This window comes from Ceratotherium simum, chromosome 23, assembly GCF_057802395.1.
Source record: "Ceratotherium simum simum isolate JZ-2026a chromosome 23, ASM5780239v1, whole genome shotgun sequence".
In the NCBI taxonomy this organism is placed as follows: Eukaryota; Metazoa; Chordata; class Mammalia; order Perissodactyla; family Rhinocerotidae; genus Ceratotherium; species Ceratotherium simum.
Window position 1 is genome coordinate 43,982,246 of NC_141922.1, and position 26,481 is coordinate 44,008,726.

Genomic DNA, 26,481 nt, shown 5'->3' on the forward strand with positions numbered 1-26,481 from the left:
CACCACTATCTAATTCCAGAACATTTTCATGAGCCTCAAAAGAAATCCTGTACCCATTAGCAGTCACTCCCCTTTCTCCTCTCCTCCTTGCCCTTGGCAAACACTAATCTACTTTAAGTCTCTATAGATTTGCCTATCTAGACATTTCATATAAATGGAATCATACAACATGTGGCATTTTTTGTATGGTTTCTTTTACTTAGTATAATATTTTCAAGGTTCATCCATGTTGTAGCATGTATTAGTATTTCATTCCTTTTTTATGGCTGAATAATATTCCATTGTATGGATATACCATATTTTGAATATCCATTTATCAATTGACAGACATTACAAATAGTGCTATTATGGACATTCATGTACAACTTTTTGTGAGGACATATGTTTTCAATTCTCTTGGATATATACCTAGGAGTGGAATTACTGGGTCATGGTTAATTTAATATTTAAATTTTGAGGAACTGCAAAACTGTTCTCCAAAGCAACTGAACCATTTTATATTCCCACCAGCATTGTATAAATGTTCCCGTTTCTCCACATCCTTGCCAATGTTTGTTATTATCTGTGTTTTTTATTATAGTTATCCTAGTGGGTGTGAAGTGGTATTTCTTTGTGGTTTGCATTTACTTTTCCCTAATGACTAATGATGTTGAGTATCTTTTCATGTGCTTATTGGATATTGGTGTATCTTCTTTGGAGAAATGTCTATTCAAATCCTTTGCCTATTTTTTAATGGAGTTGTTTGTCTTTTTATTGTAAGAGCTCTTTATATATTCTGCATACAAATTCCTTCTCAGATATATAATTTGCAAATATTTTCTCACATTCTATAGGTTATCTTTTCGCTTTCTTGATAGTGTCATTTGTAGCACAAAAGCTTTTAATGTTGATGAAGTATAAATTATTATTTTTTGTTGTTTATGCTTTTGATGTCATATCTAAGAAACTATTGCCTCATCTAGAGTCACAAAGATTTATGCCTGTGTTTTTTTCTTAGAGGTTTATAACTTTACCTCTTACACTTAGACCTTTGATCTATTTTTAGTTAGTTCTTGTGTATGGTGTCAGGTAGGGGTCCAACTTCATTTTTTTGAATGGGGATATCCATTTGTTCAGCACCATTTGTTGAAAACATTATTCTTTCCCCATTGAATTATCTTAGCATTTCATCAGAAATTAATTGACCATAAATGTAAAAGCTTATTTCTGGACTCTTGATTAGACTCCATTGATCTGTATGTTTATCCTTATGCCAGTACCACACTCTCTTGAATACTGTAGCTTTGTAGTAAATTTTGAGATTGGGCAATGTTAAGTCCTCCAATTTTGTTCTTCTTTTTCAAGACTGTTTTGGCTGTTCTGGGTCTCCTGCATTTCCATATGAATTTTAAGATCAGCCTGTCAATTCTACAAACAAGACAACTGTAATTTTGATAGAGATTGTGTTAAATCAGTATTTCAGCTTGAGAAGTATTATCATCTTAACAATATTAAGTTTTTCAATCCTTAAACATGGGATGTTTTTCCATTTATTTAGATCTTCTTTAATTTCTTTCAATGGTGTTTTTTAGTTTTCAGTTTAAAAATCTTTCATTTCTTTGGTTAAGTTTACTCTGAAGTGTATTATTCTTTTTGATCCTATTGTAAATGGCATTGTTTTCTTAATGTCATTTTCAGACTGTTATTTGCTAGTGTATAGAAATATAATTGATTTTGTATATTTATCTTTTATCCTGCAACCTTACCAGACTTGTGTATTAGCTGTAATAAATTTCCTTTTTAAGATTCCTTAGGATTTTCCATATATAAGATCATGCTGTTTGCAAATAGACATAGTTTTACTTCTTTATTTCCAATCTGGATGCCTTTTATTTCTTTTTCTTGCCTCATTTTCCCTACTCCAATGCAATGTTACATGGAAGTGGCAAGATTGGGCTTCCTTTTCTTGTTCCTGACCTTATGAGGAAAGCTTTCAGTCTTTCACCACTAAGTATAATGTTAGCTGTCGGTTTTTCTTATACACCCTTTGTCAGATTGAAGAAGTTACCTTCTATTCCTAGTTTGTTGAGCATTTTTTTAAATTATGAAAGGATGTAGGATTTTGTCAAATGATTTTATGCCTCTATTGAGATACTCGTCTCTTTTTGTCCTTTATTCTATTAATATGGGGTATTAAATTAATTGATTTTTATATATTGAACTAGCCTTGTTTTCTGGGATAAATTCCACTTGGTCATGGTATATAATCATTTTTATATGTTGCTGGATTCAGTTTGCTAGTATTTTGTTCAAGACTTTTGTGTCTATAGTCCTAAGAGATATTGGGCTGTAGTTTTATTTTGTTGTCTTTTCTGGTTTGCATTTCAGGATGATACTGGCCTTATAAAAAGTGTTCCTTACTCTTCTAGTTTTTGCAAGCATTTGTGAAGGTTTGGTGTTACTTCTCTACATATTAGGTAGAATTTACCAGTGAAATCATCTGGTCCTGGGCTTTCCTTTGCAGGAAATTTTGATAATTAAATCTCTTTACTTGTTATAGTTCTATTCATATTTTCTATTTATTCTTTAGTCAGGTTTCATAGATTTTGTCTGTGTAAGAATTCATCCATTTTATCTAGGTTGTCTAATTTGTGGGAAAACAATTGCTTATAGTATTCTCTTTAATCCTTTTTACCTCTGTAAGTTTGGTAGTGATGTCTCCTCGTACATTCCTGATTTTAGTTATCTGAGTCTTGTCTCTTTTTTTTTCTTGGTAAGTCCAGCTAAAGATTTATCAGTTTTGTTGACCTTTTCAAAAAACCAACTTTTTTTTTTTTTTTTTTCTCCTTTGCTTTTGTATTCTCTATTTCCTTAATTTCCATTCTAATCTTTATTTCTTTCTGCTTGCTTTCAGGTTAGTTTCTTCATCTTTTTCTAGTTTCTTAAGGTGGAAAATCATTGATTTGAGACCTTTCTTCTTTTATAAGCATGTAGAGCTATAGATTTCCCTCTAAGTAATGCTTAATCTGCATCCCATATGGTTCGGTATGCTGTGTTTTCATTTTCACTCATCAAAAATTATTCTCTAATTTCCCTTTATTTCCTCTTTGACCTGTTGGTTATTAGTGTGTGTTGTTATTTCCACATAATTGTGATTTTCCAAAATTTCCTGCTGTTGTTGGTTTCTAATTTCATTCCATTGTGGTTAGAGAACATATTTTGTATTATTTCAGTCCTTTAAAATTTATCAAGACTTGTTTTATGGCCTAATATAATCTATCCTGGGAAACATTCCAGGTACATTTGAGAAGAATGTGTATTAGGCTTTAGTTAGATGGAGTGTTCTATAGATGTCTGTTAGCTTCTAGTTGGTTTATAGTGTTGTTCAAATCTTCTGTTTCCTTGTTGATTTTCTATTTGTTGTATCCATTATTGAAATGAAGTTTTGAAGTCACGAACTATTATTTTTGAATTGTATATTTTTCCTTCAATTTTGTCAGTTTTTTCTTCATGTATCTTGGGATCTGTTGTTAGGTGAATATATGTTTATAATTGTTATAGTTTCTTGATGGATTGACCCTTGTATCATTTTAGAATGTCCTTTTTGGTCTCTAGTAACAATTTGTCTTAAAGTCTGTTTTTTAAAATAGTAGTATAATTTAATTTCACTCTCATTTTGAAGGATAGTTTTCTTGGTTATACAATTCTTAGTTGGCAGTCTTTTTTTTTTTTATCACATTGAACACATCATTCCACTGCCTTCTGGCCTCCGTGAGAAATCAGCTGTTCATTTTATTAAGAATCCCTTGTATGTGATGAGTCTTTGCATTTTCAAGATTGTCTCTTTGTCTTTCGAATGTTTGATTATGATGTGTCTAAGTTTGGGTCTCTTTGAGTTTATTGTATTTGGAATTTATTGAAATTTTGGGTGAGGATTAATGTTTTTCTCAAGTTTGGAAAGTTTTTGGTCATTCTTTCTTCAAATAATATTTCTGCCCCTTTCTGCTCTTTCCTTTCCCTCTATGACTCCCATTATGTGTGTGTTTGCTTGAGGGTGTTCCATTGGTCTCTAGCGTTCTGTTAATATTTCTTCATTCTTTTTTCTTTCTGTTCTTCAGGGTGGGTAATCTCAATTGATCTATCATCAAGTTCATTGATTCTTTCTTCTTCTAGCTCATATGTACTGTTGAGCTCATATGTACTAATGAATTTTTCATTTCAGTTATTATACTTGTCAACTCAAGAATTTTTATTTGTTTTTTTAAAAAATAATTTCTATGTCTTTATTGATATTCTCTATTTGGTGAGACATTGTTCTCATACTTTCCATTAGTTCTTTAGAGAAGGTTTTCTTTAGTTTTTGAACCTATTTAAAATAGATAATTTAAAGTCCCTATCTAGGGGGCCGGCCCCGTGGCTTAGTGGTTAAGTGCGCACGCTCCGCTACTGGCGGCCCGGGTTTGGTCCCGGGCGCGCAGCAATGCACTGCTTCTCCAGCCATGCTGAGGCCACATCCCACATACAGCAACTAGAAGGATGTGCACCTATGACATAAAAATAGCTACTGGGGCTTTGGGGAAGAAAAAAAGGAGGAGGACTGGCAATAGATGTTAGCTCAGAGCCGGTCTTCCTCAGCAAAAAGAGGAGGATTGGCGTGGATGTTAGCTCAGGGCTGATCTCCCTCACAAAAAAAATAAATAAATAAAAAATAAAGTCCCTATCTAGTAATTCTGACATCTGGGCTTCCTCAAGGACAGTTTCTATTGACTGCTTTTTTTTTTTGGTGAGGAAGAGTCACCCTGAGCTAACATCCATTTCCAATCTTCCTCTATTTTGCATGTGGGATGCCTCCATAGCATGAGAAGGGATCATGCTAATGAGTAGACTTGGTCCACACCCGGGATCCAAACCTGCGAACCTGGGCTGCCGAAGTGGAGTGCGCGCAACTTTTACCACTTGGCCACGGGGCCAGCCCACTTGACTGCCTTTTTTTCTGTATATGAGCCTTACTTTCTTTTTATTTGCATGTGTCATAATCATTTATTGAAAACTGGACATTTTAAATAACATGATGTGGCAACTCTAGAAATCGTATCCCTTCCTCTTCCCAGGGTTTATTGTTGTTGCTGTTTGTTTGTTTAACAATTTTCCTGAACTAATTGTGCAAAGTCTGTATTCTTTGTCATGTGTGGCCATTGAGGTCTCTGCCCAGTTGGCTAATGATTGAACTGAGATTTCCTTGAAAGCTTTGAACCAATAAGTCTTCCAGCCTTTGCCAAGGGTCTCTGTGTGTATGTTGGGGCACACCTTCAAGGATATGCCAGGCAGTTTACAACTCTGCCTTAGCCTTCACCTCCTGCCTATGCAGAGCCTCAAGGTCAATCAGAAGTGAGAGATTAGGGCTCTCTCAGATCTTTCCTGGGCGTGTGCACAACCCTACTCATCAATGCGGCCTTCTCTACTCCCAGGAACATACTGGAGATTTTCAAACCCTCCTAGGAGCATCTCATTCCCCAGCTTTACCTTTTAAGTTTTTTGATCAGCTTTTTGTTTGCATCAACTGTTATCACTACCTTAGGCAGCTGCAATCTTAAACAATCACTGATGATTTTTTTCAACAAATTCTCCAGGAGAATAATTGTTTGCAGTCAGTGAGCTCTGAGTTAGGTCAAATAAAGACAAGCCCTGTGAGTAGGTATTTCCAGGAAACTTCCAGGTAGGTCAGATAATAACAGTTCTCTTGGGATGGGGCTTTGGGAAACTCCAAACCTCTTCTACCTCCTCTATAGTACTGTGATTGTGAGGTTGTTGTTTAAAAATTTTTTTTTTTTTGAGGAAGATTGGCCCTGTGCTAACATCTGTTGCCAATCTTCCTCGTTTTTTTCCCTTTTTTCTCCCCAAAGCCCCAGTACATAGTTGTGTATCATAGTTGTAGAGTTATAGCTCTTGTATACGGCACAGTGCCTCAGCATGGCTTGATGAGTGGCAAGTAGGTTCGTGCCCAGGATCTGAACTGGCACACCCCTGGCTGCTGAAGCAGAACGCGCGAACTTAACTGCTATGCCACCGGGCCAACCCCTTTGGTCTTTAAAGCTACTGCATTTCTTGAAAAAGGACAATGGAATTAGGGCAAGTCAAAGTAACCACAAAGCTTGGTTCTTACCAATAGTAGTTTTCTCAGATAAACACTCCTTGGATTTTGCAAGCATTTGGTTAATTTCCAAGGTTCTGAAAAAGTGGATGTTTATAATTTTTTCCAGTTTCTCATTGCTTTCACGGAGGGAAAGTTTTTTGCAGATCTTTACTCCACCTTTCCTACTGATGTCCAGGCTGTTACTTAAAACACAAAATAATAACACTTTCGTTTATTGTATAAACAACACAATATCAACAAGCAAACACTCACAAAAAACTCTTCACCTACAGTCCTACCTACTTAACACATCAACTTTTTAAAAAAATTCTATTTCTTGCCCACTGATATGAATACTTTTGGTACTGTTATAATCAAAGTCTAGATTTACTCTTATATTCTCCTTTTGTTACTTTACATCATATCATTATTTTTTATGCTACTTCATATTTTATAGAATGAACATTTTAATGATTAAAATTCTATCAAGTTTATGTGTTATAATAGTTTCATCATCTTTCTTTTTTGACCATTTAGGGGTTTTCAACTTTACCAGTTTTATATAAGGCTACTTATACTACAAGCATGTAGTTTACTGTTTAAAAAATATTTCCTTGGGATAAATTCTGTGTAGCAATGTTTGTAACAATCAAAGGCTACAAACATTTTATGCCTCAAGTTATTCCCAAAAGGATGTACTAATTTACATTTCCATCAATAATATTTGTGTTTCTTTACATCCTTTACAACATTGGTTGTTACTGATTTGTAATTTGTTAATAAAAATATATTAAAAATTATTAATGAGTTTAAACAACTTTTATGTCTGCTTAATTTTATGTGCATTTTCTATTCTTGTGGTGTTTTTTTTTTTTTTTTTTTTTTTTTTGGTAAGGAAGATCAGCCCTGAGCTAACAACCATGCTAATCCACCTCTTATTTTTGCTGAGGAAGACCGGCTCTGAGATAACATCTATGGTCAATCCTCCTCATTTTTTTTTTTCCCCCAGAGCCCCAGTAGATAGTTGTATGTCATAGTTGCACATCCTTCTAGTTGTTGTATGTGGGGCGTGGCCTCAGCATGGCCGGAGAAGCGGCGCGTCGGTGTGCGCCTGGGATCCGAACCTGGGTCGCCCGTAGCAGAGAGCGCACACCCAACCGCCAAGCCACGGGGCTGGCCCCTATTCTTGTGGTCTTAAAAGTGCTATAGCTATCCCATGAACAATCGTTAATATTTTCTTCACTTCTGAAAAAATAATTAAGAGGTGGTCATATAGAATTTTATCAAGTGAAAGCCACTTTTAAATTGTTTTGCTTAATATTAAAATGTCTCAATTTTTGTCACAATTTTTAGAAGTACTAAATGACATCTTTTTTATCCTAGCAATAAAGCTACCCTTTTTAATGTTTCTTACAAGCTAGTAATGTTATGGCTTTCAGATATTCCCAGAAAAATCTCATCTAACTCCAGTTACAATTTAAAGAATCAGTTGACTTTTGTCAATGTATCCAATTATATCATACGTTGTTTCTTGAGGGAAATATATTTTGAATGTTAAATAGTTAATGTGCAAGCAAACTTTTAGAATGTATCATTTTAAAAGCTGAGAATTTATTTAGTGGTTGTACAAAGGAAAATGTTGCCTGAAATTGATGACTTTATACAAATTCCACAATGCTCCTTTTCTCTACAACTTAATCTGATTTTTGCTTTTTTCCAGTTTAAGGCCAATCCTCCTGCTGTGACTTTCAAACTAACTGGGGAGACAGATGGTATATTTCATATACAACCGGATGGACTTCTATATTACAACGGAACCCTGGACAGGGAAACAAGAGCTGTTCATAAGCTCGAGGTGAATTGAGACCACACAAAGGGCCCTAACTCCAACCTCTCTGAGCACCCTTGTCCTGGAATTGTGACTGGCATCTTCATCCCTTGCATAGAATCCTGTTACAGCTCTCCTGACCTTAACAGCATGCATTGCAAACTTCATTTGTCCATTTTTTACCCACTACAGAGGGGGACGGCAAGGGGACCTTCTTCCTTAGGCTTTTTGACCAGAGTAACCCAATTTACACTGCCAAGGCCCTCAGATGGCATTACTTGTCCAAGTATGGCCATACTCAGGCACCTGAATCAACACCGAGCCAGCACCTCTCTGATATTTTACTGGTATCTCCCTACGGCTACTGTGTGGGCTCTGGACTGACAAAGAAGGCAGAATAAGTGCTGGGATGGAGTTCCTGTGGGCCTTGCGAGAAACAGAAATAACCAATGGTCAGAGGCTGATGAAAGAGACCATTCTGCCTCTCTTTCCTTCTTAGTTTTTATGGTTGGTATCTGAATATTCAAGAATTGTAAAGAGCTAATTGTGGGGGAGAAAAGGGCAAATCAAAAGCTTTCTGTCTAGTACCTTCTGCTATTGGCTCTTCAAGATGACCACTAAACTGGCTCTGAAGGGGACATGGCACTTCCATAGCCTTAAGGGTCAAAGTGTTTTTATTTCACTGACTTCAATTGTTTAGAAAAGAAGCACGCCCAGTGTCCAGCATACCCCACTGCTAGAAAACACAGTCATGATTAGCCAGCTTTAACTGAGAGGACTTCTATTTCAGCAGCTCTAAATCTGGGCATTTATGGGTGTCTTCCTCCCTCACAGTCGCCAGGTTATTGGTTCTTTGAGCTCTAATTTCCTTCAAGTGACTTCTGGGTGTGTGCTATGAAGTCCAGGCTCACCAAGATGATTTCCTTTTCCTTTTGACATCAGGTCTCAGCCTTGGATGAGCATGGAGCCACAGTGGAGGGCCCGGTCACCATCACCATAGAAGTGAAGGACATCAATGACAATCGACCCATGTTTCTCCAGTCAAAATATGAAGGCTCAGTAAGGCAGAATTCTCGCCCAGGTAATAGGCAGGAGCCTGGATATACTTATGGAAAGATGGAAGGGGATCAGGCAGAAGGGGCGGATTTGTGTAGCTAACTGCTGCAGCTATCACTCATTAAGCATTGACTGTCTTATTTAAATTTCACAGCAATCTCTGGGAGTTTCTTTATTATCTCCATTGCTCTAGGGCATGGTTTCTCAACCTTGGCACTACTGACATCTTGGGCCGGATAGTTCTTTTCTCATCAGGGACTGTTCTGTGCACTGTAAGATGTCTGTCTAGCAACGTCCCTGACATCTACTCGCCAGATGCCAGTAGCAACACTTCCTCCCAAGTTGTGACAACAAAGATGTCTTGAGACATTGCCAAATGTGACCTGGGGGACAAAATCACCTCCAGTTGGGGCCAGCCTGGTGGCATAGTGGTTAAGTTTGTGTGCTCTGATTTGGCAGCCTGGGGTTTGTGGGTTTGGATCCCAGGCGTGGACCTACACACCGCTTGTCAAGCCATGCTGTGGTGGTATCCCACACACAAAACAGAGGAAGATTGGCACAGATGTTAGCTCAGGGACAATCTTCCTCAAGCAAAAAGGAAGATTGGCAACAGATGTTAGCTCAGGGCCAAACTTCCTCATCACAAAAAAATAAAGAAATTACCCCCAGTTGAGAGCCACTATTCCAGGGTGAGATTTGGAATATCTTAGAGCTCTCTAGAACACTCTGGAAAGGTGATCTCACTCTCCCAGAAATCTACATTCTCATGGTCACTGCTGGCTCCCAGTTCTTTTTCTTCTCTTACTTCCATCTCCTAGCTATGGCTCATCCCTTCAGATTCTTCTACCCTTCATTTCCACAAAAGCCTCTCATCAAGGCATAGGTGTATGCTGCAAGCTTTACTGAAGATTTGGGGAGATGAAGGAGCATCACGTCATAATGGTGCACAAAATGAACATGACTATTAGACTTCCAAGTTCTCAGAAAGACTCTTGGCCTTTTCCATCAACTCACTGATAAGTTTCCTCTGTGCTACTTAATCTTTTCTCTCTCTCATTCTTGAATGCCCATTTCCAATAACTCAGGAAAAATATTTCTTCTACTTTATTATGTGGAGCAATTTCACTGTCTTTGTCCCTGAGATTGCATACCAAAGACTCACTGATAAGCTCTGCTAAATAAGAATCTTCCAGTTCTTACTCTTTCTCTTTTCACCAGCAGGATCTTCTAGATCAGTGATTCTTAAACTTTTTGGTCTCAGGGCTCCTGTATTCTCTTAAAAATTATTGCAGAGTCCGAAGAATTTTTGGATATGTGGGTTATATCCACTGGTGTGCTGGTGAATGTTTAATAGCTGTCTCTTTGGGGGAAAAAGCCCTGATTTGTAGCATTTGCCAATTTCTGTGGTATAAATACTCCTACCATGGCCTATTTTAAGCTATCAATGGTGTTAGTAACTGGCTTACAAAATTTCTGGAAATTCAACAATTGTCTCTCACGAGCTGGCTCTAGTACATCACTGGTTATTTCTATCAATATTTATCATATTAGAAATTAAAACTGAAAAGTAAAAATTTATTAATTCATTTTAAATAAGAATAAATATATTTTAATGAAAAATAACTATTTTCAAAGACAAAAAGAATTATTAAAAAGAATGGCATTGTTTTAACTTTGCAAATCTCTTTCATGTCTGGATTAATTGAAAACAATTGGATTCTCATGTCTTATTTCTGCATTCATTCTGTTGTCATATGCTCTTTCGGTTGAAGTGTACAAAAAAAACCCTCACCTCACAAAGATATGTAGTTGGTAAAGGGAGGAGTATTGTAATAGCATTTTCAGTTAACTGTGGATGTTCTTTGATACTATACCAAAACTCAACAAGTGGTGGTTTCTTTTTTTTTTATTATGTTATTGAAGTTGTACTGGTTTATGACATTGTATAATTTCAGGTGTGCACTATTATGTATCAGTTTCTGTATAGACTGCATTGTGCTCAACAAGTGGTGGTTTCTTAAAGGCTGGTTGCAATGTGAATCTGAAACCATATCAATGCTTTTTTTGATACTCCTTTATGCTAAAATCCATCAAATTATCTTGTGCTTTGAGTGAATCTTTTACACATGTATGAATTTTGACTCCATTGACCCTAAAAACAGTCTCAAAGACCTTTAGAGGTCCCTGGAGCATAATTTGAGAAATCCCATCCTAGGCGAAGAGAGCAGAATAAAGGTTTATTTCTCCACTGATATGAATTATAGCACCTTCCCCAATTCTATCTCTGCCTCTTAGAAGGCAAAAGTGGCTATGGCTTCAATTAATATCCTTTTTTTTTTTTTTTCTGGGTACGTTTCATTAAACAGGAAAGCCCTTCATGTATGTCAATGCTACAGACCTGGATGATCCAGCATCTCCCAACAGCCAGCTTATTTATCAAATTGTCATTCAGCTTCCCAAGATCAACGACGTCATGTACTTTCAGATCAACAACAAAACGGGAGGAATTTCACTTACCCTAGAAGGTAAGTTGAGTGATGCCCTCATACGACTGTCTGAGTCAGAAAAAAGGACCTAGATCTGTGTCACCTTCAGAGACATTTCCTTTTCTCTTTTCTCCTACTTCATAGGATCTCGGGAACTGGATCCTGTTAAGAATCCTTCCTACAATCTGGTGGTCTCAGTGAAGGACATGGGAGGCCAGAATGAGAATTCCTTCAGTGACAGTGCTTCTGTGGATGTTATGGTGAAGGAGAATATTTGGAAAGCGCCAGAAGCTGTGGAGATTGTGGAAAACTCAACTGATCCTCACCCCATCAAAATCACTCAGGTAGTGCCCAAGGAATGCCTAGAGACATAGATCTTTACTAGATCTATGGCCTCACTTTGTAGAGGCCCACCCTCATGGTCTTCACTGATACATTTATTAGGTACGTTTTTGCATAGCATAATCATAAAGCAAACTAATTAGACAAAGTCTCTGGCCCCATCTCTGGCGTTTACCATTATAGGTAAGCTCTGGACTTTAACAACTTAGATTCATATATATATATTTGAGCTTTAAAACAGAACTTCACTTACTTTCACCATCCAAATAGATAGCACTGATGTTTGTTGTTCCCTGTCAGTAGTGTGAGATATGGCTGTACTAGAGTGGGTTGTATATGGGGCACGCATCATACACATGTACGTGATTTGAATTTGGGGTTGCAAATATTTTTGAAAGGCTGCTTCTTATTTTCATGGGAAAAATCTTTATCCAGTAGATTCATCCCATCATAGACTAAGGGACAGAGGCAGGACTGGCCAAGAGTAAGGGTTGAGTAGGCAACCTTTGCCGTTAAAGACCACCCTCCCCCAATTCCATCTCCTGTGTGTACCTCTCCTCTCCACTCAAATACTCCCCCTTCCTACCTCAATGGCTGATGTTCTCACCCTGGGTCCCTTCCTTCCTTAACACCTGGAAATCCACTCTGGGCTCCACTCAGATCTGATCTTTTCTGGAACATCAGGAGGTTCCTTGACATGAAAGCTGTGGGTTAGTGAGAGAGCACTGGATTTGGAAGCAGAGAACCAAAACCACAATCCTTGCTCTATTACTTTAATGATTGATCATGAATAAGTCATTTAACTGTTCTGAGCCCCAACCTCTCATCAATAAAATGGGGATGATAACGCCTCTCCGAGTTGTTGTTGAGGTTAACTGAGAGGTAGAGTCTGAAAGCAGATAAAAGGTAATAATATTATGAGAGAGGCCACATCTGTAGTTCCCCTAAGATTTTTTTCAAATGACACTGTTGTTAAGAGGCCCTGGAGCGGCCCATCCCATCATATCTATTGTCTGACACGAAACGATTTTTATTTATTGAATGTTGAATTAATGAATTCGCCTTCAGGAAAGAAAATAAAAGCAAGAAGTATTCTGCTTTACCAGCTAAGAAAGTATGCTAGGACTCACTACTGTGAGAATTTCAGATTTGCAGCCTTTACTAAAGTCTTCCTATTTGTTATTTAGGTTATCCCCATAGAGACTTGTAAATGCTAAAAAGAATGCATATGCTTGTTTCCTCTGGGGGCTGGCAAATAAAAGAAATTTAGGGGTGCCACACCCAATACCCAGGCCTGGAAAGGTACTTTGGGTGTCTTGAAATCCAGGAGGAAGAGTGGACGGGGACAGCTCAAGAGAGGAGAACTCTGACTGAATTTTTAGGGCACAAGGGAACCAAGAGCATGGTCTTTGGCCTGGACAGAGGGTGGTGCTTAAATAACTAGCAAGGGACAATGGTGTCCTTGACACCCTTCCCAAGCTGGTCCGAGAGAGTAGGTTAGTGTGGAAATTTCAAATAGCCATAGGACCTTGTGCAAGTCATTTAAACTTTTTGTATCTTAGTTTCCTCATTTATAAAATGGGGATAACATAGTCTCTATCTCACAGGGCTGTTTGAGGATATAAGGAGATGACACATAAAAGTGTTTAGAATTGTGTCTGGCATGTGGTAAACCTTCAGTAAGTGTTATTATTAGTATTGGAATATCAGAGAGGTCAGGCTTTATCTGTAGCAAGTAGACTGGTCTTACTATTGAGTTTATTTATTTTTTTGCCAAGTTGTTTAAAAAATAATGTTAGGAGTTGACGATTATTCTTATCCCTGAAGTCTTTATTCAGGAGGAATGTGCTTTATTCATGTATCATTTGTTGTCTTCATAAGGGCATGGGGGAGAGTTTCAAGTGTCTCCTATTGCTCTTCTCATCTTCATTGGTGAGTTTTAGAAGCCTGTCAGACATCATGGCTTAGTCCTCAGATAACGGAAAGTACTACAAAGTACATTTTGTTTCTTAAATTAATATTTCACGGATCTGATGCCATCACAGTCAGACTTCCGAAAGAACAACCCACAAACTCTTAAGAGGGCTCACAAAGAATTGCTTTAGAGAAGAAAAATACCCCAAGTGTTTTTGAGCAATATAACTTGGTAAAAAAGAAAAAAAACTTATTTTAGGTTGAAAATGAAATATGTAATTCAATAATTATAAGAAACCACAGATGTGCAAACAAGGTTGTCAGAAATTTCAAATTGAGAACCAGAAAATTGTTTATTTCCTTTCCAGTTCTCTCAGTCCAGGTTTATCTTTCCTCACAATTCACTTTGGCCCCTGTAGGTGCGATGGAATGAGCCAGATGCACAATATTCCTTAGTTTACAAGGAGATGCTGCCAAGATTCCCATTTTTAATTGACCAGGAAGGAGATATTTATGTGACTCAGCCCTTGGATCGAGAAGAAAAGGATTCAGTGAGTAAAACTGGGAGGAGTTTCACAGACGACAAGACAAAGTCCCAATGCCCATGGACAGCTGGGAGAAGAACTGATTTTCCTTAAAAAATCAAAGAACCCTGGGACTGTGTTCTGAACCCTAGCACATTCTTGCTCTCAAAGACATGATAATTTCCCCACAAATTATCCCACTTCATTTTTTCTTATTTCTCAGTTCTAAGTAAACTGAAAATAAGAGGGTAAATGAAACAGCTGCTTTCTCTGCCTTTTGAAGGGGCTGATGAGGGAGTCACATCTTAACTCTGATTTTCCTGTTGTAGTATGTTTTCTATGCGATTGCAAAGGACGAGAATGGAAAACCACTTTCATACCCACTGCAAATTAATGTGAAAGTTAAAGACATTAATGATAATCCACCTACGTGTCCATCTACAGTCACTGTATTTGAGGTCCAGGAGAATGAAAAAATAGGTAAGAAATGAGAGCTGCTCAAAGCTGTGTAACTGTCCTCCCTATGTGAACTCTATAATCCCTTTCTCCTCTCAGTCTGATAAAAGGTGGGCAGGTAGACCTGATTGGGGATCAATTATTCATGTCTGGTACAGCATAGAGGTTGAATGCGCCTTGACACTCACACAGGTACAGTATTTCAGCTCAAACAGTATCTGGTGCTGTTCTTAAATTGGAGCGTTTACAACTACCACTACTATTTCTGTTACCACTCTTACTACTACTACGACCACCCTTACCACTACCACTAACACCATAACCACCTACATCAGCATCCTGTATACATATATAGGGTTATCTCATTTGCAAGATTTTCCCATAGATTCTTATTTGCCCTCTAATAGACTCAGTAACAGATAAAATCTCATCAAATTTGCTAAATAATTTAAATAAACATTTACACACAGTGTCAGATACCCTGCAATAAGCAAGCACTACAATTGGAAGTTGGCTTTTGATCCTTGATCCTCTCTCTCTAGGAAGCTGATAACAGTTCAGGAGTCTGGTAGATGAAGTCCAAGTCCTATGTATTTTTGTCCTTTTGTTCTTGATTTGCTTTGTTTCCTTTTACTGTGTCTCATAATAGCTTTAGTTTTGTATAGGGACAGCTACTATGAGAACATTATGATTTTGGGAGTTTTATGACTTCCCTGGATTTGGGACACCTCTTGTCTATTACCCCTTGGTGTTGAGCACATTGGCTGAGCAGGCTGGCAGTTCTTGAAATGCTTTTGTCTGTCATTTTATGTAAGTTTCAGAGGCTTACAAGGTGAGCAGCTTCTTATGACTGCCATTCCTAGGGCTTTGCTGCTCACAAGGGCAGATTCTCACATGACTTGTGGACACTCTCATCATTTTCTTTTGATCTCTCTGCTCTTCTTGCCACATGCTTTTGACACAGTGGGTGCTGTCCTGGAGGCTTGGTGAGCACCGCTCACCTGGCTTGCTTGCTCAATGCTCTTTTCTTTCCTTCTTGCTGTCGGGAGCCATATGCAGGCTGCCTATTGTCAGTGTGTTCTGCTTAGGTCCTCTTCTTTTCATTTATTCCAATTCTTGCTGCAAAAGGAAGTATTAAATGACAACTTGAAGGATTTTAGTTAATTATGAGGAAGAATCTTTTAACAGTGACAGTTGTGTAACAATGGAACGTGTGACAATAGCCAGGAAACACTTGTGGCATTATCGTTTTTGGAAATTTGCATTGGTCTGTGATGCTGAATGAAGGCAAAAGACGTTTGAAGACGTTTCTAGATGATACCTCAAGTCTCTTTGCATAGGGCCTAACATTTAATGGTTAGTTATCAAGTGTTGCATAACAAATGGCCTCTAAACTTAGCAGCTTAAAGCAACAAACATTGCTGGGTGCAGCTCAGCTGGGCACCTTTGATTCAGAGAGAGAGAGATTGGAAAATGGCAAGCAAGATGGAAGTCAGTCTTTCTACAACCTAATCTTGGAAGTGACATACCGACACTTTTGCCATATTCTCCTAGAAGCAAGTCGCTAGGCTCAGCCCACACTGAAAAGGAGGGGGTCACACCAGGGCATCCATGTCAGGAGGTGGGGGTCGTGGGAGCCATTTTGAAGGCTGCCTTCCTCATTTGGGAAGAGGACGGTACTAGTGTTCTGAGGCTGGTTAGGAAGTCATTATTGGTGGAATAAATTGTTCAGGGGCTCAGCATGCTATTTGCCTCTCTGAAAGCAGGAATTTATTTTGTAACTATATTTTGCAAAGTATTGAATAGTGGACTTAATAGACCAGGAATTCTTAGAAATTGACACAGATTAATTGAGTCTATTCTATATATGTAGCCGAAAAGAAGTACAAAACAATGCCTCTACCCTTTGTGGGCTTACTGTCTAGCTCAATAAAATACTGAATTATATCTTAGTATGTTCATATTCTCCTATTTGGTGTCTTATATCTGCCAGAATCTTGTGGGACGCATGTCCCCAAGTCTTAGCAATGTCAGCATTAATTCTGAAATCCCACTTGCTACCAAGTCCTACGTGTCCATACAGGAAATTTAGCCTCTCATAAAAGCCCCACTGCCCTAAAGTATTTCTGAGTGCCCCAAGAGCTGCTGTATATACCCCTGCATCGATTTGGGCTGCCACTTGTGCTGGCCTCCATCACTCAGAGACATGGCACTCCTTTCACTTGTGGCTCATCCACAAAGTCCTCTGCTCCCACTGAGTGGCATCTCTTACTGGAATTTCCCTGGTCGCTGATGTCAACAGTCCTTGTGGTGCCTCTGATAGCTAAGGTTTCCTGTGGAATGAGAGAAGAAGCGTCCTCTGTGTTGTGCTCACTTGCTAAGGGGAAAGGTCCAAAACAGGGCTGCTCAGACACCAAAGGATCACGGAATTTAGTAACACACTCTTTCATTCAAACACACAAGTACTTTTTTTACAAGGGCACATCCATGCCACAAAGGTGACTTGGGTGTGATGGATTCAGAAATAACAGCGGTTCCTACACTGGATACCTATTCTCCTCTGCCCTGTTGCTCCTGATGCCCCCCTCTCCAGCCCATGAGACATGTCCAGCTCCGTTATAGACATAACATAGGTACTTCCCTCCAACCCCCCTGAAAAAAACCTTCCAAATTTCCATATGTCAGTGGATGCAAATTGATATGGGGGAGGGGGTGAAATCTAACTCCACAAATGGGGTGTATTCAAGTTGTAGCCTCAAGATGGGATTCTTGCTGCATGTAGAGAAACCCACAATTCCCATTTCACAGAGCAAGGTGATCCAGAACTTATCAGAACTCACCCAGAGCTGGGTGGAGCACTGAGTCATAGCCTCTGACTTCTGGAACTCCCTGGACTGAAACATTCACAGGAATAAAATACTTAGGGTCATAAACCACGGCAAGGCAGAGAGGATACATGCCTGTTCTTTGCCCTATGTTATCTTTGGGGTGAGTCAGTCTCTGCAATTGTTCCATAAAGTGGCTTAAATGTAACCTATGGTTGGCTTATCCTTGTTTAGTTATACCATTTGCCTTGTGTATTAGTGTCTGAGAGTGGCCATAACAAATTACCACAAACTTAGCAGCTTAAAACAACAGAAACTTATTCTCTCACAGTTCTGGAAGCTAGAAGTCTAAAATCAAGGTGCCAGCTAGAGGAGAATGCTTCCTTGTGTCTTCTGACTTCTGGTGGCTCCTGGCATTCCTTGGCTGCTTGTGGCAGCATTACTCCAGTCTCTGCCTCCTACTTCACACTGCCTCCTCCTCTGTGTGTGTCTCTGCATCTTCTCTTTTTCTTATAAGTTCACCAATCACTGAATTTAGGGCCCACTCTAAATCCAGGATGATTTCATCTCAAGATCCTTAACTAATTACATCAGCAAAGACACTACTTCCAAATAAGGTCACATTCGAGGTTCCTGATGGACTTGAATTTTTGTGGGACACTTTGTTATGGGCTAAATTGTGTCCTCCTCAAATTCATACGATTAAGTCCTAACCCCTAGTACCTCAAAGGGTGACTATTATTTAGAAATAGGGTCTTTAAAGAAGTAAATAAATTAAAATGTTGTCATTAGTGTGGGTCTTAATCCAATATGACTGGTGTCCTAAGAACAGGAAATCTAGACACAGACATGTACAGAGGAATGACCATGTGAAGACATATGGATAAGACAGCTATCTACAACTCAAGAAGGAAGGTCTCAGAAGAAACCAACTCTGCTGACGCCTTGATTGCAGAACTTGAGCCTCAAGAAACTGTGAGAAAATAAATTTCTGTTGTTAAAGCTACCCAGTCTGTGGTCCTTTGTTATGGTGGCCCTAACAAACTGATACACTATTTAACACACTACACTATGAAAAGGGTTAGAAGAACCAAAATACATCTAAGAACTTTAGGCTGCTACTCAAAAGTTATTTACAGTGCTTTCTAAGAAGCTGCTTATCCAGTGAAACCATTTTTTAGTAGATTAAATTGAAGCTGTAATAGATGGGTTTTTTTCTTTCCTTTTCTACAGGGAGCAGTATTGGAACTCTTGTTGCCCGTGACATGGATGAAGAAAACACCATCAACAGTGTTTTAGGATACAGAATTGTGGATCAGTCCCCCAAGTCTCCCAGAGAAGGGCTCTTTCTGGTCGAACTCTACACAGGAATGTTCCAGTTGGCCAAGCAGTCCTTGAGGAAGCAAGACAGTCCTCAGTACCACTTGACAGTAGAGGTGTCCGACAAAGGTCAGTATCACATTCACTGTCAAGAGTGAAAATACTTGTTTTCCTTCTACTTGCGATTTGTTAGGCTGCTCTGATGCCTGGGTATGTTATGGAAGGTTGCCGTTAAGAGTTCTTGCTTCCTATGTAAAACACACACGCAGCATGGAGGCAGCTGGTCCAACATCCTAAAGGCCAGAGTTACAGCTCAGGCAATATTACGTGTTGGGTCCAGTCTTCTGAGATGCAAGTGCCAAGAGGGGATGAAACACACAAGGATTTTATTAGAGGAAATGCCTGTGGAAAAAAGATGGGGAGGGGTACAGAGAAGGCTGGCAGAGCCATTAGACTGCAATAAAGCCTGACCCTGAGTGAGGGAGAGGGGGAAGGAAGGCTGGAGAGACCACTGAGCAGGCAAAGGAAAGTTCGGCAAGGTCATTGGAGAGTCCAAAGTTGGCTGTCGAAGGAGTCCATGATCTCCAAGAACGGGCCTGCCTCAGCCTGCCTGCCTTGCTCAGTTACTGATTGGGCGCCACGGGAAGCAAGGCCTCGGTGCAAACGTGGTGATGGATTTTAGAGCCCTGCAAGCACATCATCAGTTGAGATCCCTGTTTTGGAGGTTGGCAAGGCACATTCTTGTGGACACCATGATCACAAACAAGAAAATTAATTGTATTTCCCAATTCTCCCTTTCAGACTCAAAGGATTCTACTGTATGAAAGTAGAAGAAAAATGCACCTTTTGGGAAGTTTTGTCATCTCCTATCAACTTCTAGTTGTCCATTTGCCAGTATCAGGAGACAGTCTTCCCTACTCCTTATACAGTTTCAAAGCAAGTGGTTCTTAATCTTAGTTGGATCACAAAACCCTTTGAGAATCTGATGAAAACTGTGAATTCTTAAATAAATGCCCACATTCTCAGACAAGTGTGCACAGGCACACAAACGTACATGTATTCAGAGACAGACTTACTTTAGGGGCATGCACACTCCTAGGTTAAGAATCTTTCTTTGAGTTAACTGGCACTGAATCTTAGATTACCAAATAGTTCAGTAATTCTTACGCTAGAAGGCACAGATTATAGTCATGTGCCACATAATGACGTTTCAGTCAATGACGGACCACATATATGACAGTGGTCCCATAAGATTAGTACCATATAGCCTAGGTGTGTAGTAGGCTCTACCTACTACCTTACACAAATGTAGGTTTGTGTAAGCACACTCTATGATGTTCATACTACGACAAAATCGCCTGAGGATGCATTTCTCAGAATGCATTTTTGTCATTAAGTGACGCATGACTGTATATAGGTGTGGAGAAGAAAGGAGCATCATTTCACACTGCTTCATATTTTTTTCCTTTACACAGATGTTGACATACTGAAGAGAAGTGGGGTTTGCAGACCCCCAAGGCAGAATGTTTGAAACCTAGTAATTTGCCAAATATTGAGGGCCTAATGTTTAGCATTATGTTAAGAGGTGCAACAGAAATGAGTTTAATAAATCATCCCTGTCCATGATGAATTAACAATTTCACACCATCAGCCATCCATTCTATCAGGAGATATTGAGTATTTATCTTGTGTGAGGCACCATTCAAAGTATTAGGGATACACAAATGAGTAAGACCCAGTGTCTGTCCTCAAGGAGTGTTCATGGTAGAGGAGATGGACATGTAAATAAATAAATTGCAAGAAACATGTACAAGGTAGCCCATGAAGGCAATGAGTGAGTCAATAGAGAGAGAGAAGCTAAGGTTTTCTGGAAGAGGTGTCATTGATCTGAGTTTTGAAGGATGAAAAAGACAGATTACAAAATAGTGTAGGGTTTATGGAGGAGAAGAAATCCCATGTGCAAATGCCTGGGGACCTGAAGCAGTCTGAGTCGTAAGATCATAAAGTGGAATCAGATTACAAATTGTCCATGTGCATGAGTACCTCTATAGAAAATATGGGCCAGATTATAAAATATATTTATATACAAATATATATATATACGTGTTGATGGAATTAAACGTTCAATTGTACACTACAGAAAATTAGAGACTAGGCTATAACTAACGTAGTTTTACGTAAAATCAGGGAAAGCCTGTTAACCAGGAGGCCCGCTGCTGTCCCAGATGAGGTTTGTGCAGAATAGGGAGCCAGTGACTTCAGGCCCTAGGACCCCCCAATCTTCAGCCATTCTTGTTGTCTACAGATGTTCTGGGGACTGGCCCCAGCTTTAATTAACATCCACTTATTTATAATTCGGTTATTATTGGACGATGTGCCTGGCCTTGTGTCCAGTGCATTGAGCATGAGATCTGGAATTAGACTGCCTGAGTGTATGTCAGGATCCCAGCAGGAAATGGACGGCCCCCTCTAAAGGAGTAACCAAAAAGAGTTAAAGAAGGGATTATTTGTAAATGTTGAGGGCAGGGTTAAGGGAAACCAACAGGCGGTGTGAAGCACAGTGGGCAGCCTTTCCTACCCTAAGATGTGAAGGGGTGAGGGAAGGGAGCAGGACCTGTGCCTGTGGCTATTGAAGAGGCTGCTGGCAGTGAGGAACTACACCCCGACCTCTGTCCTCCTGCCTTTCTTCCAGTGTCCTACCAGTGCTCCCACTGGCAGAACCCAGCTGTTACCCAGAGGGCCAGGATGCCCACTGATACAGTTCATGAAGTCAGCCTCCCGAGGTACAGAGCAGGGTGAAGGGTGGAGACTGCATGGAGAGGGCAAAGGAGCACGTGGATTTGAATTCTGGCTCGACCATTAGTTGGTCGTGTGACTTTGGTTGGGTTATCTAACTTCTCTAGCCCTTGGCTTCTTCATTTGTGAACAAAATGAGAATGATAATAGTCTGTGCCTCAAGAAGTTAGAATGAAGATGAAATGAGTAATGCAGTTAAAGCACTTAATACGGTGCCTGGTACACAGAGAGCACTAACAACTTGTATCATAATGAGAATCTGCTTCTGTTGTTATCTACGTTTTATAGATAAACTGACTGAGGCACAGAGACCTTGAGTGGCACACCAAGCTCTCACACATCTGATAAGTGGCAGAGCCATAACTGGAACTGTGGGATGCCAGAACCCAGAATCTTAACCATTATACAGTACAGTATGTCATGGTTAGAACAAGGGCAACCCCAACAAAGAACCTGTCATTTTGTTTCTCCGTCAGGGTATCTCTCCAGACCCCCCATCCCCACCCGCACTGCATGGTCATCTTGGACCTGGGTTGAACCTGCTGCCTCTGACTAGGTCTCTGAACAGTCAAACCCACCCATCAAAGCCTTTGTCATTTTCCCAGGGTTCCACGAGCTACCTCTGCCCTTGTAGGTTGGGCAGCCAGGCCCTTTGAAGGAGGCTAATTGCACCACTTCCTCCCTCACTTGGAAGAGAAGGGGCTGGTGCTCCCGCACCTTCCCACTGCAGAGGGCAGAGGAGATGTAGGACGGTAAGTGCTGGAAGTGGTCAGAGAAGGAAAGACAGCTGGTTGGGATGCTCAAGGAAGGCTTTCTGGAAGGATAGTTTTGCCCTGGGCTTTGAAGACTCCATGACTTTCACTAGTCAGAAAAGAGAGGCTGCTTCACAGAAGAGGAACTGTCTTGCTCAAGAACAAGCCTTACCTTGGAAGGGGCAGGTGGAGGGCAGCGGGAAGCCCAGGGGAGCTTCTCTCAGGGCCTTCTTCAGCCTCCCCTTGGTGACCTGCTTGTGGGTGCAGGTGGGAGCAGAGAGTCCCCTCGCCACATAAATTGCGTGTCAATAGGGAAATTGCGGCTGTGGCTGTTACTTGTCAATTTTTTTCTTGCTGATTTCTGATTTTACTGCATAATTTTCAGTGAAAATTTTTGTGATATGACTTTGATTTTCAGATTTCAAGACCCTATGTCATGTGCAAATCCACGTTATTGATATCAATGACCAGATCCCCATCTTTGAAAAATCAGACGTGAGTGGTTGTCACTGTTTTTTCTTTACTTTGTTCATATTACTTGACTCTTACTTCTGGGATAAAGACACAAACAGAGTTAGGAAGAATGCCAGACTTAATACCTCAGTCAGTGCACTGATAACAAACACAGACAGCATCTTCAGTGGAAATCTTCAGGGAACAATAACATCCACTGTTATAGTATTTGGGAACATCTGTTTATAAACTTCTGCCAACGGCTCATTTATTCCCAGGGCTGCTTAAAAGCTACAACCACAATCTTTGTCAAATTGAAAGGAATTGAATGGTTACTTGCAATTTGTCATTATGTATTTTGTGTGTAGTAGGCCAATAAATAGATTACTGCTGTGTCTCAAACAAACATTTTTAGTCAAAATTTAATGTTTGGAACATTGGTAATTTAAACTCATTTTGCAATAATTGGGAAAGAGAAAAGGAGAAGAAAAAACTAATCTTTGGCTTACACCAAAGAAAAATGTGCTCAAGACATTTGCAAGAATTAGGAGAATCAGACAGAAAGATCAGGAGAAAAAAGATCAGTTGAGAATATCAAGAAAAATGTTTACTTATTGTTGATGTGGGGGCTTTAAACTTGGGGGTGTTTCACCACTGCTTCCCTTCAAGGATGTCTCTAGTTATTTATCTGGAGCAGAGAGAAGCCCATTTGACCAGAATGGTATGTCACGTTTGAAGTCAGTTATGAGGCAGCCCAGAGCCCTGTGATGATGTTAAATCAAAACAGGGACAAGGCTGTCACAAAGAAAGGGAATTGATTTATGAGGGTTTGGGGGCAGTAAGAGGTGTGACTAAATGTAACTTGTGTAACAGGCACTGAGGCTAAGCAGGTATGAAATAAAGAGCCCGTTTCTTCTCAGCCTCGCGATCCTTTCCTTGTGTAGTGATTTCCTTGCATTACATCTAGACAGTGGTTTTAGATTGAGGATGAGAATCCTGCTTTGGGAGTCTCAGACTTGGAACTGCAAATCTAGGCTCAAGAGAGAGTGAGTTTGCCTCTTTGTTTGGCGTGGTCCTCTTCTGGACCCTGTTTGTTGTCATCTTTAAGATCATGATGTCAAGAGACATGATCTGGGGGATTTTCAGTGGAAGAGTGGGATATGGTCTAGGCCAGTGATGAAGAGCACAGGCTTTGGAGTTGCACAAATGTGAGTTTGAATCCCAATTCTGTGACTCGCTAGCTGGGTGGTCTTGGGTGAGTTTTACCTCTCCAATCCTTTGTCCTCTGTCAAGTGGAGATGATAATATAGCTACTCAGTAGGGTGTCTTGTTGCTTATCTTGATTGAGCACTTAATATTTCCAGGTGTTCAGGGGCTTTATATACATTCTCTCTCTTAATTCCCACAGGAAACGTGAGGTAGGTTCTATTATTATTATCTCCACTAGACAGATGATGAAAAAGTGAGAGTTACAGAAGTCAGGTAATTAACTTGAAGTCGCACAGCCAATAAGTGGCAAGCCTAGGATTCATATGCACGCTGTTTGAATCCAAAGTTCAGACTCCTAACCACTATTCCTTGATTGATTTAAGAATTAATTAAAATAAGGTATATAAAGTAACTGCCACATTGTAGGTGCTCAATACATAGCAACTATTTATATCATTACTACTATAATAATAATTACAGTTATTAAACATATTCGATATGGGAGGGGGAATCTATTTTAGAATCCTACCAGTAGTTCTCTGAGAGGTTGTGTTTCTTGATACAATGAATATCAGCTTATGAGAATGACTGATGTCAGAATCAATTGCAGCATATTCATCAATAGGAAAAACATGCTTATTGAGTATTGATGCAAACTATGACTTGTGTCCGTTCTGAAACCAAAGAGACAAGTTTTCCCTTTGACAGCTATGCTTGATGACAATGGACATGCTTATCATTTCCTTCTTCTGTTTCCTTCTTAGTATGGAAACCTAACTCTTGCCGAAGACACAGCTGTTGGGTCCACCATCTTAACCATCCAGGCCACGGATGCTGATGAGCCATTTACTGGGAGTTCTAAAATCCTATATCGTATTACACAGGGAGACAGTGAGGGACGACTGGGGATTGACACAGATCCCCAAACTAACGCTGGATATGTCAAGGTTAAAAAGGTAAATAGTCCCTTTACGGAATTTGTCTTTTTCATAGATTGATTTACTTATGACCATGCAAGGACCTATGAGCAGAGGTGATGTATCTGTGGTGACCTCTCAGGCGTGCTGATGGACTCCTGGGCACTTTCAGTCATTCCTGTCCTTCTGAAAGATGAAGGGCCAGGATTCTAGTTCTGGGTCTGTAACTAACTGACCAAGAAACCTTTGAGGAGGGAGGGAGTGTTGCCATATAAAATATATAAAATACAGGATAAACAATGTTTTAGTGTAAGTATGTTCCATGCTTAAACTAAAAAATTGTTTGTTGTTTATCCAAAATTCAAATTTAACTAGGTGTTCGATATTTTTATTTGATAAATATGGGGTGGTAGTGCTCAGGGCTTACTTCTCCCTCTGCAAATGTGGAGTGTTAGACCAGACGAGTCATGTGAGCCCTTTAGGCTGTAGACTCTTTATTCTAATGTGCCAGCCATAGTCTTCTCTTTAAAAATGACTGGAAATTAGATCTCCTTTCAAGGTTTAATAGACAAGTTTATCCTTTCATCCTCCCTGCCCACTTCTTACTTTCGTCTTTTACGTTATTGCTAAGCCCACTGGCTCTTGCTTTGTCTCTCCCTCCATAAGGACTGGGTAATCTGGAGCCAAAGTCTTGATTACCATAGTACCTGTTACTTTGTGCAGGATCTTCCTATCCTCCATAAATCTACTCTCATCCCCCACTGTGTCCACCTAAATCTTGACCCTTTTCTCCATGGCTGTCTCAGCTATGCTTTAGAGCATGTAAATGGTTTACCAGATGACTTAATAGGAAGCAGCACTCAATGTCATCAACATATTTAGAATTAAAAGAGGTCAGAGTTACAGCAATAGAGACTCTGCAAGCATGGCTGAATGCTGAAGGTTTGCAGTGCAGTGTGCTAGAGGCTGCAAAAGAAGGCTCTGGAGGAAAGTTTTGAACCTGAATAAGGGAAAGCTGAAGTAGAGGCTAAAAATGAAGACAAAATAGAGTAATTTCACAGAAAATGGATGGAAGGACAGGAAGAAAAGTGCTAGTGCTGAAGCAAGCCCTGGGGCAGAGTGTTGGAATTCTAATCCCATTATTGCCATATATTCTACCTCTGACAAAGGGCCTTGCTGGGTTTTAGCAGCAAGGTTTGTGTGTGGGCCAACTCAAACCATTAGCATCCTTTGTGAATCTGACATTTGGAAAAAGTGCCATTACAACTCCCCTGTTCATGACCATCTGCACGAAGAGAAAGAACGCCGGAAGGAAAGGACAAAGGAAAGGGCAGTTTTCAGAGTTCCCATTGGGTGGTCCAGGCAGTATCTTTGATTCTTTTGCAGGAGGTGGGGGCCGATATCTCCCATCCTCCCCCAGGACCAGAGCTCTCTAGGGTTCTAAGGGAAGACAGAGGCCTGTCCATCTCAGTACAAATGATTCCCACATGT

At 39.8% G+C, this 26,481-nt stretch overlaps 1 protein-coding gene across 1 annotated transcript in view; it reads left to right on the forward strand.

The window, feature by feature from the left end:
* The window catches only part of CDH17 (cadherin 17), a 51,598-nt gene that overhangs the window by 3,974 nt on the left and 21,143 nt on the right, over window positions 1-26,481 (forward strand). Inside the window, exons 2-10 of the mRNA XM_004431169.3 lie at window positions 7,833-7,967; window positions 8,883-9,021; window positions 11,363-11,521; window positions 11,627-11,826; window positions 14,158-14,289; window positions 14,592-14,742; window positions 18,777-18,992; window positions 22,830-22,906; window positions 24,838-25,029. Coding sequence (XP_004431226.3) covers window positions 7,833-7,967; window positions 8,883-9,021; window positions 11,363-11,521; window positions 11,627-11,826; window positions 14,158-14,289; window positions 14,592-14,742; window positions 18,777-18,992; window positions 22,830-22,906; window positions 24,838-25,029 — 1,401 coding nt within the window. The remainder of the gene's footprint in view (window positions 1-7,832; window positions 7,968-8,882; window positions 9,022-11,362; window positions 11,522-11,626; window positions 11,827-14,157; window positions 14,290-14,591; window positions 14,743-18,776; window positions 18,993-22,829; window positions 22,907-24,837; window positions 25,030-26,481) is intronic.